This window comes from Haliotis rufescens, unplaced genomic scaffold (genome assembly GCF_023055435.1).
Source record: "Haliotis rufescens isolate VD_foot unplaced genomic scaffold, xgHalRufe1.0.p SCAF_35, whole genome shotgun sequence".
Taxonomy (NCBI): Eukaryota; Metazoa; Mollusca; class Gastropoda; order Lepetellida; family Haliotidae; genus Haliotis; species Haliotis rufescens.
The window spans coordinates 3,560,169-3,574,380 of record NW_025964057.1 but is presented as its reverse complement, the minus strand read 5'-3'; the positions used below and the strand labels follow the sequence as shown (position 1 = coordinate 3,574,380).

Here is a 14,212-nt window from a genome sequence, read left to right as displayed (position 1 = left end):
ACCCCCGACCTTTCGCTTTCCGGGCAGACGCTCTATCAACTACATCACGGATGCGGTCAACTGAAGTAGATGTAATGGGTGATGGATACGACGCAGATGTAGTAGATGGAGTAGACGTAGTAGATGGAGAGAGTAGACGTAGTAGATGGAGTAGACTAAACTTCAGGAAATATAACTGAATTTCTAATCCTTAGAAATCGCAAAGATAACAACTGACATCAGGGTTACTGGTATATCTGATGGTAGTGTTGTTCTGATTAAACCAAGGCTCCCGTCAGCCAGGGCCATCTACAAATAACACGTTCAGTTCTGTCGACACCCATTGCCAACGGTTGCCACACGGCTGCGGGCACTCCGCTCCAGGGGACGCGCCTTTTAGTGGGGCGGTGACTACCCTGGACAAGGGACGCGCCTTGTAGTGGGGCGGTGACTGTACCCTGGACAGGGGACGCGCCTTGTAGTGGGGCGGTGACTGTACCCTAGACAGGGGACGCGCCTTGTAGTGGGGCGGTGACTGTACCCTGGACAGGGGACGCGCCTTGTAGTGGGGCGGTGACTGTACCCTGGACAGGGGACGCGCCTTGTAGTGGGGCGGTGACTGTACCCTGGACAGGGGATGCGCCTTGTAGTGGGGCGGTGACTGTACCCTGGACAGGGGACGCGCCTTGTAGTGGGGCGGTGACTGTACCCTGGACAGGGGATGCGCCTTGTAGTGGGGCGGTGACTGTATCCTGGACAGGGGACGCGCCTTGTAGTGGGGCGGTGACTGTACCCTGGACAGGGGACGCGCCTTGTAGTGGGGCGGTGACTGTACCCTGGACAGGGGATGCGCCTTGTAGTGGGGCGGTGACTGTACCCTGGACAGGGGACGCGCCTTGTAGTGGGGCGGTGACTGTACCCTGGACAGGGGATGCGCCTTGTAGTGGGGCGGTGACTGTACCCTGGACAGGGGATGCGCCTTGTAGTGGGGCGGTGACTGTACCCTGGACAGGGGATGCGCCTTGTAGTGGGGCGGTGACTGTACCCTGGACAGGGGACGCGCCTTGTAGTGGGGCGGTGACTGTACCCTGGACAGGGGATGCGCCTTGTAGTGGGGCGGTGACTGTACCCTGGACAGGGGATGCGCCTTGTAGTGGGGCGGTGACTGTACCCTGGACAGGGGATGCGCCTTGTAGTGGGGCGGTGACTGTACCCTGGAAAGGGACGCGCCTTGTAGTGGGGCGGTGACTGTACCCTGGACAAACACCGCTCTGCACATTGGGTGTGTCATTACGGGTAATCAGGAACTACCAAAGCCCAAGAGAGTTGTCATCACAAACACAATGCACACTACAAACTCCATTGATTTCCCAGCACCGCAGTCCCCGTGATGCAGAGAGACGTTAGTGAACGCAATACATAGATTTCAGCCGACTGTCCTTGGACGAAACCGTGACGTATATTGTGAAAACACAGTAACAAAAACATATACCTCGGGGGAAAATCGCGTTCAGCTAACTACACATTTCCATATAAAATAAACTGTTTTATAAATCATATCCTGTATTCCTTTTCTGTCAAAACACATTTGTGTTGCTTTACAAAGTGACACATTTATATTAAAAATACACAGGCCGATTACGTCATGACATATCGGGTGACTGTACCAAGGTGAATCTACTCGACATCCTTTCTGTGGGTTCTTCTGCTTCTTCGCAACATGTGATGTCCCAGTGCCGTCATCTGGAGGAACATACAGTATTCCTATACCAACTGTTTCGGCAACTGATCGGCAATGCCTTTCTCATTTATCGAAATCAGGCCAATATAATTTACAGGTGCATGAGTGAGTGAGTGAGTCATTGCAGTTAATATAGCATGTTGGATACGATGCTGAGAGCGGGTGGGTGGGTGGGTGTTCAAGTGAATGGATGAGTAAGTGAGGGAAAGGTGTTTCCTTCTGAAAGTCATTCCACGCTACAAACAGTAGGAACAAGTCTCTGACCTCAGCCCCCCTGATCCTGCAGTGGCGCCACGAACAGGGCACTATATATATTCCGACTCTCACACGAAATCAAAATTTACTATATTTGAACCGCTTTTCAAAGTTCCGACCTTGGGATTATTAGATGAACGATAATCTTAATGGCCGACAGTGAGTGATGTTATCACCATGTTCGTGGCGTATATCCACCAGAGTGATCAGCCCTGTACGAGGGTGAGGCGTATGTGATCTTCAAAGCCACGCTGTGACTGTTGTTACCCTCAGATACAACCCTCGAGACGTTGTCCCCAGCACATGTTTATTACATTCCAAGTTGGCTATGAATGTGACCAGGAAGCCATTCGTTCGAGAGAGCGGACTTGTCTTAACATGCGCTTAAATAATTGTAGCGCTAAGACCGCTTTGTAGAATGAGTCGCTTCCTGGTTCTGATCTCAGCTATACTTAACATACACTTAAAATATCTCCCTGAGATCGCTTTGTAGAACGGGTCGCTTCCCTGTTCCGACCTCAGCTATACTTAACATACACTTAAAATATCTCACTGAGGTCGCTATGTAGAGCGGATCGCTTCCCCGTTCTGACCTCAGCTATACGTAACATACACTTAAAATATCTCACTGAGGTCGCTATGTAGAGCGGATCGCTTCCCCGTTCTGACCTCAGCTATACGTAACATACACTTAAATATCTCACTGAGGTCGCTATGTAGAACGGGTCTCTTCCTGGTGCTGACCTCAGCAATACTTAACATACACTTAAAATATCTCACTGGGGTCGCTATGTAGAACGGGTCGCTTCCCTGTTCTGACCTCAGCTATACTTAACATACACTTAAAATATCTCACTGAGGTCGCTTTGTAGAACGGATCGCTTCCCTGTTCTGACCTCAGCTATACTTAACATGAACTTAAAATATCTCACTGAGGTCGCTATGAAGAACGGATCGCTTCCCTGTTCTGACCTCAGCTATACTTAACATACACTTAAAATATCTCACTGAGATCGCTGTTTAGAACGGATCGGTTCCCTGTTCTGACCTCAGCTATACTTAACATACACTTAAAATATCTCACTGAGGTCGCTATGTAGAACGGATCGCTTCCCTGGTCTGACCTCTGCTATACTTAACATACACTTAAAATATCTCCCTGAGGTCGCTATGCAGAACGGATCGCTTCCCTGGTCTGACCTCAGCTATACTTAACATACACTTGAAATATCTCACTGAGATCGCTATGTAGAACGGGTCGCTTCCCTGTTCTGACCTCAGCTATACTTAACATACACTTAAAATATCTCACTGAGATCGCTTTGTAGAACGGGTCGCTTCCCTGTTCTGTCCTTTGGGCGCGCCCGGTTCGCCCCGATTATGTTTCTATGTTTGTCAGCACCATACCCATGCTTGTGGGTTTCACCAAAGTGGTATACGTTTAAGACCTGCATCACTTCGGGCTTTCCTCCCACATGAAGCTGACACGCCGTGAATACTGCGTTAAACCCAACTAACTCACTACTAACACGAAACAGAGATAACAGTAGCGAGTCATTACGTGCCGAAAACACATCCGGGTATGTACGGGTACGTCATATATGCCATGCACATGGCTGTTTCTTTATTTATTACAATGGGTATACATTGTATTTCCACCCGATCGTTTGACCCCCTGGCTCATCCCGAGAGATAGCGGAACTCAGAAATCTCAGTGTTGTCGTCTTTCTGAGAAGAGACGGACATGACTCACGGGGTGCCGTGGTATCACAGACGTGCATACACGAATCACACTGCAGCAGCCACGCCCCGGTTAATTGAAGTCAGTCAGAAAAAGCATGCGTACAGTGGCGAAGCTACCACGTAGCACAAAAAGCAAGTGCTTACACGTTGAAATCGTTACAAAAATACAATAAAATAAATAACTTTATAAAAAGTACTTTAGTGTGTTCTTCTTTCAGTCGTTTGTTAAAAGATACATGATCTTTTGTAATTTACAGGTTGACCCGCCAGTCAGTGTCAACATATCGCTGATGAGTTGGTTCCATGTTGTTGTTGGCATGTTACAAGTCCTTCACCCATTTTGAGAACACCTGGTGTCCTGACAGCGGTCAGTTGCCTATTCATTTAATGTTCACATCTATTTTGCCCTTTACGGCAATTAGAATCTGTTTCGGGGCATAATCTAAATTGTTATTCTCTTGCATTGACAGTTTATATTTTATGAGGATATCTGGGTTCGATCACAATAATCAAACTGTTTCATACTTAAGTTGTGTTATATACAGAATGTGGTAAGGATATTTCGTGATATCTCTGTGTTAGATATGTTGCTTTGGCCTGTTTGTGTTTGTGTTTGGCAGCGTTACGAGTGTTTAAGAAAAATAAGTACTACAATATGATTGCTTACATTTTAATTTCCCCTGGCTTACAAATATATCAAATGGTGTATATAAAGATATATATTCTTTGCAATACTTTTATATAGCCTGCGTCCATCCAGGTGCCTTCGTGGCGGACCATCCACGTCATTCTGAAGGTCCATCGTCTTGTCCGATATATGGATGACATGTGCTGCACGAGGTATAAGTGTCAAACGGCCCATAAACAAACGTTTCATTTAATGCCGACCTTTCGGGCCTTGCCGTTCAATAAATCAATAAATCAGCGACATATGGATCAGTGATCAATAGAGATGATATTGGTGTTGATATGTCCTAGGGTGAAGAGACGCACGTCAATCAGCGACCTCAATATGTGTGAGAAAGCGTGTAGGTTTGCAGACCTGGGTGGGACGGCGGGTCCGTGGAGTCTTTATACCACATACAGATACATTCGAAGAACCTCGCATTCCATTGAAATCATGAACCAGATACAATGAAAGAAACGTGGACAGATGGCGCTGGTGCGGGACAGTTAAGTGAACATCTCACACGTGGCCACGTACTGGAGGCTCGTCTAGTGGTGCTGATCACCATGCACAGGTGCCCCTAGCACGTGCCCCGGGGCACCGACATGGGAGTTACTATCGCTGTCGTCACACGGCAATAACACTGGTCTTCATTACTTATTAAAGACTATTGAAACGTCTCCTCTTACGCAACCCCCCCCCCCCCCCTCCAGCGGATGGTGTTCCATTGACCTGAATGGTTAAATACCTATCAGCTATACCCGGTATGTCTGCCGTGTTTTCTAAGACTTTGTGAGTACACGGTGGAGGGTTATTCCTGCTCTGTAAGTCAATTCTTGTCACCTACAAGTATGCTGCAATGTTTTACCCTGCATGAGAGTGAAGGGATTCCGTACATTACCAGAAGGTCTAGACGCAGAACCAACACAGTCGGCCTCAAGGCGACATGGCAATGAGACCAATGAGGACCCGGAACACTACCACAGCATCAATATAAAGTCAAACGTCGGTGAACTAGATGAAACAGCTTTTATGGAACTGTACGAACAGTTATAACCTCTATGATATAACGAACAGTTATAACCTCTATGATATAATTGAAACATTTTAAATTAAGATTAACTGTATAAACAGTTTGCAAATGATCTACGCGAATCACTTATTATACTTCGGTGCATTATACAAAACTGTCGAACGTCAGTGGATTATAGAAAACAGGAACACAGTCAAGGCGTCATACGAATCAGTTTTAACGTCAATAAATTATACGACACAGGTGTGAAGTCAAGGCGTCATTCGAATCAGATTTAACGTCAAAGAATTATACGAAATAGGTTTAACGTCAATTAATTAAACACAACAAGTTTAACGCCATTACCTATACGAAACAGTTTTAACGACGCAGAACCATACAAACCTGTTTTGACGTAAATGAATTAATCACCTGTTTTAACTTCGACCGATAATATGAAATAATACGAAACGATGAATTATACAAAACGTCAATTAACTAAACGAATCAATGTCAATGAATTATATAAATAAATTCTAACGCAAACGATCTGTTCGAATCAGACAATACATAAAAACAAACAAACAACACACATCTCGAAATAATAATCTCAAAAAATTTATAATATCTGAAAAAAACAGCGTAAAGATCTCAAAGTAAAATCCCCTGAAAATGAAAACGTACTTTTAGTAAAAGACCAACCCAAGAACAAGGTGTCCTCGCATAGTGGCAATTGTTAGCTCACCTTATCACTGATGGGGTCGAGGAAGGTAGCGATTCCGGCCCTCACTCTATTACGGTATCCTCTGACGGTGCCCCGGGGGCTGACGATCTGGCGCTCTTGGAGGGTGGAAGGATCACGCACATTCCTCCTCCCGGCGAAAATCGGATCCGATTCCAATTTTCTCCCATTTGTCAACCTAAACTCCCCATCATTTAGTCTTCTTTCTATGGCGGACGCGGCTTTACCCATTATCTCCGAGTGGAACTGTGGTGGTCGATGTTGCTCTAACCCCCGGGGCCCTACACTTGGGGGGTGGGGCTCCACCCCGTTACACATCTCAAGCGGCCCGCGCATGGCTTGCTCGGACTGTTGGTTAAGCACTCGGGACATCGCCCATTAACGCACGCCGTAAAACAGAGATTATCCTATTCCAAGAGAATTATCAATGATTCATGGCACCTCACCAAACTGCTACTACATCCGACACAATCGTTCCCCTTGTCTCTGGCGGTGTGTCGACGACGACGTGATTGTCTCTGTCACACAGCTCGCACCGGTGTCACGGTTAGACTAACGGACACCCAGCTGTTGAGAGGGGCGTGGTCTGCCCGACTGTCAGACTCTCCCAACCTTTCACTCACAACACACATTCAACTCACGAGCCACGAGTCTACCTGGGTCACGTGACTGACGTCATGAAAACAAGCAGTGTTTCGCCGTGTAGGGAGTATCTATCACGAGGTGCGAAACAAACGCTCACCTATCGATTTTACCGGCGACGTTGCTCAAATACCCCCGGAGCCACAATCGCACTTTTTTCTTTATTTGCGCGTTCTCTACAGCAAACCTGGGGACGAAATGTGCGACCTGTCTGAATTCCTCCGTGTTTTTGAAGACAATATAACCAGCCAGCCATAGACCCGCGCTCCAGACATTGCCAACTCTAAACCGTTACATCCTCTAAATCAACTCCGAGCCCCACTGCAATCGGAGTAATTCGGATTTCTTTTGTTGTTCGTGTTGTGGGCAATTTTTTTAGTTAATACTTCAAAGGTGATGTTTCTGCTTCAATTTGTTGTACTATCAGAGCGCCAGGTCTCGGCCATATTGATGGCGCAACAATCCACGGACAATACATTATATTTAAGTCGCCGGTTGCTGTCTCCGTGACGTGTTTTATCACCGCCCAGACTCGTGGGACAGTAGCTCGCATTGCAGATACAGTTGTTATACCTGGAGGCGGTAGATCAAAGGAAGCCATGTGCTATTATGAACAGGTAAACGCCAGGTAAACGCCAGGTTAAACGTCAGTGAAAGGGATGGTTACGTCCGCTTCAGGCAGTTAAACATAACATCTCATTTATAAATTTTATAACTGTGTCTTTTGATATTCCGTGTTTTTCTCAATCTCATTAAAATCAGACCTTAGTTCTCGCTACCGCTTAACAAAGATCTGAAGACATCCCATTAGGGGGTCACGTCAGAACGACCTTTCATCCGAGAAATCAGAGCGTCGCTTACCAGATCATGAAAGTGACAGTCGGAATGTGATTTCTAATCATACAACCTCGAAAACATTAACATTAACACATGATCTACATAGATATAGATCAGTAAACCCATCTTGATGAAGCTTGGTCAAACTGACCAATGACTACACTGCTTGCAACTCAACCAAATCATCAGTCGTAACGATAGTTACGGGTTTAACGACTGAATCCATACAATCTAGACCATCTATTAGCCATTCCAGAATGTTCTTTTGTTCAGGTTTCAAATTTGTAATCGAGAATTTGTCAAAATATGTTTCGAAGCGCAGTCGCCAATTTGAAATTGGTGCCGTAAAGCACGAGAAAGCTGCCTTCTGATTGGTCATTCCATTGGTCGGTCAAAGTTCGCGCAAGGTCGGTCTGACGTGACCCGTAATGGGATGTCCTCAGATCTTTGTTAAGCGGTAGCGACAACTAAGATCTGATTTTAATGAGATTGTGTTTTTCTGTGTTATACATTCAGAAACGAGGGTGATGGCCGATTCTTTGTGATACACATACAACGGTTCTATATAAAAATACCTCTCACGGTGCTATACATATCTACACGACCACTGCTCACACTAAAAAACAACAAATGTAATCATTTGTCTTAAAAAATATGTCCTTAACAACAAACATTAAGTCTTTGAAAGGCATTTAGAAATGATACCAATAAGAGGGGGAGAAATGGATGTTAACTTCTTTATTATGAGGAGAGAGTAAGTGAGTGACTTAACATTTAACGTCGCATCGGCATTATGTCAGTCATGTAGCTACGAGAACAAGCCGAACTATACGCAATTTAGTCATGAATACAAAGTTTGCAAGACGCGGCGTCAAACACTACTCACTCACAACTGAGAATCACGTGATACGCAATGTTCGTAGAAGGCAGGTGCGTGGATGTTGTTTGACCTTATAACAGCGACTGACCCGTGATTCAAAGCACAACGGTAACTAAAAAATACTTCGAACAAACACCGTCACCTCTGAGACCTGCAAAAAAACAAAACAACTTCCAAATATAAACATCGTGTTTATAGGAAGCGTTGGATAACAACAACTATAAATTGTTTTATTTAAAGCAGAGGTAAATTTAGTAATCCATATGCAAATATACCTGCACAGATTTGGTTTCTAGAGGAAGTAATTTCTCTGAATGCGACAAGGTTTAAATGTATCAAAACAAAGAGTCGGGACTATGGGCTGTTGTTGGCCTGTTCAGCCCCTGGGGATATCCGTTATTAATCCCGTCCCCCCGGCACAAGTGGAACATCTTAAGGCAACAATGTTTTGATGTTAGAACAACGCTTTTCACGTAGGCTTCACCAGTGCCCCTCCCGACGCCTCGGGGAGGGGACATGTAGAATATTCCCCATCGGCGTGTTTGGGGGACAATGGCAACTGGTGTACAATTGTGAGTGTCTTTTAAGTTTGTCTGTGGTGATGTTTTCACAAAAGACTTTATAGCGGATGAAGGTACTGCCTAACGTGAAACTTGGTGAAAAGAATAAAGTGGGAAACAATGACTGGACTGGTTATTTGTCTTGTCCGCGTATCTCCAACTCTTGTTACATAATAACAGCCTTTGATGAGAAGTCTTAGACACACCGTGTGATAGTCTAGTGGTGGTTAAACCTTTCATTCGTCGCAGTGACAACAACCAGCGTTTCGTTGTCCTCGTGGTTACAATGAGTGAAGCCTATGTCGTACTCACTCACTCACTCACTCGACCCGTGAAGATCCGGGTAGAGAATAGGACTCCAGCAACCCATGCTTGCTGTTACAGGCGACTGTGCTTGTCGTAAGAGGTGACTAACGGGATCGGGCGGTGAGGCTCGCTGACTTGGTTGATGCATATCATCGTATTCCAATTGTGTAGACAGATGCTCAAGACGTCAATCACGGGATTGCCTGGTCCAGGCTCGATTCTCTACAGACCGCGGTCATATAGCTGGAATATTGCTGAGTGCGGCGTTAAACAACAACACTCACACACACACACACACTCAAGTCGATGGTGATGACTACAGAATCTGTCTGTTTGTAGAAGTTGACTAACTGAAACTGTCACTTGAAAGTGCATGGTAGATTCTCACGGGGGGGGGGGGGGGGGGGGGGTAAATACTGTTCCAGGAACACAAAGGAGGTTATTAAAACCATTTTGCCTCAACGGTGACTCACACAATCACTGACTACACGAACACGGAACAATTAGTTGTGACAGAATCGCCATCGTTGGAGGCGTGATAATATCAAACAAGGATAAAGATATATGGATGGACAACTTCTTCTTTACAATTAGGAGCGACGTTTCGGTGTAGGCTCTAACGCCGTTATCAAGCCAGTGTCTTATCCTTACTTAGTACTCCAACTTCTAAATGCCTTTCAAAGAAAAGTGATAATATCGTTTAAAGCGCCAGTAAAATATTACGGTCAATCCCACGTGCGTGGATCTTAACCGCAACCGTTAGACACCAGCGGAGCACGTTTCGCCGACAGTGAGTGCACTTGCTCTTAAACCTTTCACACATGGTAACAGACACAATGTCGGGGGTATAACTATCGAATTTACCTTCACCTTGTGCGAGTTCATTGGAGTATGAATACCGTCTCGTGAAAAACCTACGAACTTCGTTCCTACACTTATGAAAGTCAGTCATTTCGCGGTCATGCGATCAGCCTCTCTCGTGCAATAGAAAAGCCGTATATCGTGCAAATGTCGCTTTGAAAAAAAAATAGTATTGGTTGTCGTGTTATTTTACGGAAAATCTCTGAAGAATAAATTAGTGAGGCTACACTGCAAACATTGCTTGTGGGTACCTGTTGAGTGAAACAGCTATTTCACGCACATACCGACAAATCCCCTGCATGTCAAAACAGGGTTTAAACGTAATTTCCGACCATTATGTATGAGGGATCGGCCACGTGACCCCTTTTGGAAACCATGTGCTATAGATGTATGTAAATCTCTTGGGAATGTGCATTCGACAGTATCACTAAAATGCATCAAAACCACCAAAATAATGATGTTAGATGCCAGTAAAATCAAAATATTCGGAGATATTTACTGTCTATCAGTAACCCTTATACTTCAAGACCAATGTCGATCACCCCCTCGCAGTACGGTATCTGCGGAAGGAGCATATCCTGGGCAGTCATCTCAACACCGACAAAGAAAGACCAGGGAGGTGGAAATAGGACAAAGAGTAAAAGATATAAAGTCCAAGCGCATACAATTGAGCCAACGAAAGTTTGTGCAACGTTCACCTTCTGCCAGCTTACCGAGTTAATTCCCAAAGGTTGTTCCACGCCACAATTACTTGTAGGGGCTGTCGGGTAGCCAAGTGGTTAAAACGTTCGCTCGTCACGCCGAAGACCCGGGTTCTATTCCCGATATAATGTGTGAAGCCCATTTCTGGTGTCCCCCGCCATGATATTGCTGGAATATTGCTAAATGCGGCGTAAAACTATACTCACTCACAATCACTTGTACTGTGTAGTCGCTTTACATTCTTTGTGTATTTCGGAAGGTTTGGGTGTACAAAGGTCGCCCTTTGTCCTAAAAAAAGAAAAAGCACAAGAAATAATCCACCTATCAGACAAACGGCGTGTTAATGATGCCATCAATTTGGAGGACGTCCCGCAATAAGGAGGTATGTTCCGATTGTATCTATCGGCTGTTTCCGGTACGGTACAGCATGCTTGCACCGCACACACCAGTTCCTGTCGCTGGCTGTATTAGTGGATTGGTTTTGGATTTGCAATATGCGGGTACTGCCTTGGCCAGCTAACGTTGCTGACCCACTGGACACGGGTGAACAACTTACATGCCGCTCAATAACATTGACACGACTTTATATGGAGCATGGTTACTTGTTTCCGTTTTTATAATAATCATGCACCACATCACATCCTTCACCCAGGTCCTGATGATTGACTGATGCAATTCACACAATCTCTTAATTTTAGGTTTTGGTTTCTTTATTGTTTAATACCGCACTCTGAAATATTCAAGCTATACGACGGCGGTCTGTAAATAATTGAGTGATTGAATCCATGACTATCGATCTACACATTAGGGAAACGACGATATGCATCAACCAAGGCAGCGAGTCTGACCACCCAATCCCGTTTGTCGCCTCTTACGACAATCATGAGTTGCTGAAGACAAATTTTAACCCGGTTTTTCACGGGGTTCTTACTTTTCTCGCCGCAAGTATGTAATAATGGTGTTTTGTGTAAATAAAACTGTTCATTTCATGTCACGTGCCTTCTACTGATGTTTAATTCATTTTTAACTCGAGTCCGTGAAACAGAACACCGGAAATGCTTCCGTCTCCTAGCAACGATACCTAATGTCACCTTTTGTTCACGGCAAGTCTGCAGCGCTGGAAGCCAACTGGAGTTGGCCGGAGCTCGATGACGTCTTCATACTGAAGGGATTCTCTACATGAAAAACATGCCATCCTTAATTTCTTTGGAATGTTGTTCCTATCGAAGCTATTACCTGAAGATATAATGTAATTAGTGACTGGTGTGAAAGTGATGCATCGTCCCTGTGTTCATCTTCCCGAGGCAAGGGAGTTAATTGACTGTAAAAGTCCAGTATCCATCCTTGCCGAACTAGGCTGGAAGTTTACAGTAAGTTAACTCCCTTGCTTTGGGAAGATGCTCTGTGATTTTAAGCTGGATTCAACTGTATCATAACACGGATGTTAGAACACTAACAAAAAAGGTTCTCAAGAGGCTCCTAGAAGATGGCCAACTGAACCGGACTTGGGGCATTAGTTTTGTTTGTTTGTTTGTTGTTGTTTAAAGCCACAATCAGCAATATCCCAGCTATATGATGGCAGTCCGTAAATAATCAAATCTGGACCAAACAATCCAGTGATTGATGATACGATGGCATGCATCTACAAAGTCAATGAGCCTGACCACCTGATCCTGTCAGTCGCATCTTCCGACAAGCAGTTTGCTCTGTGGTAAAAGGAAACATAAATCCCTAAGCAGAGTTGCACCCCTTAGGCATGTCAGGATCCAATAATTGTATGTTCGAATCTAAGATTCTCCCTGATTATGACTGCTCTTTTCAGCACATCTGTGCTTGTGGGTTTGCATGACTTCGGGCTTTTGTCTAACATCAAGTCTAACAGGTCATGATATAAGGCTATGAAAGAGGGCTCCAAAGGTGTGAGAGACCCAACTCACTCACTCACAAACGTGAACTGGCGCAGAGTTGTAGAACCATCCTCATCGGGCGTCATTCCACAGCATGGTTGTCTGTGGTGAGGTACTTGATGGTAGTCAGAGTGCTAAGATATGACAAACGAGAGGCAAATTTTACATTTCTCTTTATTCCAATCACAGTCGTCAGTCTTACCCAGTCACACAGTTTTAACAAAGCCACACTGCCTCATGGTTAGAGAAAATACAGCTTACAGCACAATATCTATATTTATGATAATAGATAAAATAACATCTTATACCACAGAATATATGTTTGGCCAAACAAGTCCATAACAGCATTATTATACATAATAATCAATATATTTGGTTATGAGATAAATATTTATTAAAAAGACACAATGGTATGGGATTATCTGCAGATAGCATTGCAAAGCTTGCTTTACTAAGTTCACAAGGACTTGGAGTACAGGTGTCTCTGCTGATACAATAACACATGGTAGAGTGAGTGACTCCTGTAGCACAGCTTTGAACAATATTTCAGTTATTTGTGTCTGCTTGATAGGGGAGGAAAATCTCCGCCTGTGGAAAACCTCACGAGCACAGGCATGGTGCTGACAAACCTTGAAACACAATGAGGGCAAAACCGTGACCCGAACCCACGATCATAGGTTCTGGCAACTTTGACGACTGGGCCACAAATGCCCCCAAATATGACTTGGGCCCCCGTTCCACAAAGTGATCATAGAGCTACAATGGTCGTAAACCTAGGTTAAGGTATGGAACCATAATGGGAGTTACGATCACCTTAGTGCTAAGATGTAAAGTATCAGTCTCGGAACAGAGTTGTATTTGGTACAAAGACACAGCGATGCTTCAAGCCCTTATGAATAAGCCCAGTCAATGTCCTGGGCATCAGACCACTACACCAATCAAGGGGAAGATAACTGTAAACTTTGGTATTTGAAACATTTTCAAGTTGTTTTGAAAAGTCTGAAAGGCACACAAATTATCTGGAAGCTCAATACAAATGAGTTTGCCAATTGCACGCACATGCGAGATAGGGGTTGGTTTGGGTTTCTTTTAGGGCACAAGTTGGTGTGATGGATGTGGTGGTGGTTGTTGTTGTTGTTGTGGTGGTGGTGGTGTGTGTAGGATGTGGTGGTGGTTGTTGTTGTTGTGGTGGTGGTGGTGTGTGTAGGATGTGGTGGTGGTTGTTGTTGTGGTGGTGTGGTGGTGGTGTGATGGATGTGGTCGTGGTTGTTCTTGTGGTGGTGGTGTGATGGATGTGGTGCTGGTGTGTAGGTGTGATGGATGTGGTTGTGGTGGTGTGTGTAGGTGTGATGGATGTGGTGGTGGTGTGTGTAGGTGT

General features: G+C 44.9%; 1 protein-coding gene across 2 annotated transcripts in view; it reads right to left on the bottom strand.

The window, feature by feature from the left end:
- Positions 1 to 7,072, bottom strand: part of LOC124134455 (glutaredoxin domain-containing cysteine-rich protein CG31559-like) — a 54,538-nt gene extending 47,466 nt beyond the window's left edge. Inside the window, exon 1 of one of the 2 annotated variants that reach the window (XM_048381058.1) lies at positions 6,143 to 7,072. In XM_048381058.1, the coding sequence (XP_048237015.1) occupies positions 6,143 to 6,511 (369 nt within the window). In that variant the 5' untranslated portion in view covers positions 6,512 to 7,072. The remainder of the gene's footprint in view (positions 1 to 6,142) is intronic. The other variant, XM_048381059.1, reaches the window with a different exon arrangement.
- Between the last annotated feature and the right edge of the window lie 7,140 nt (positions 7,073 to 14,212).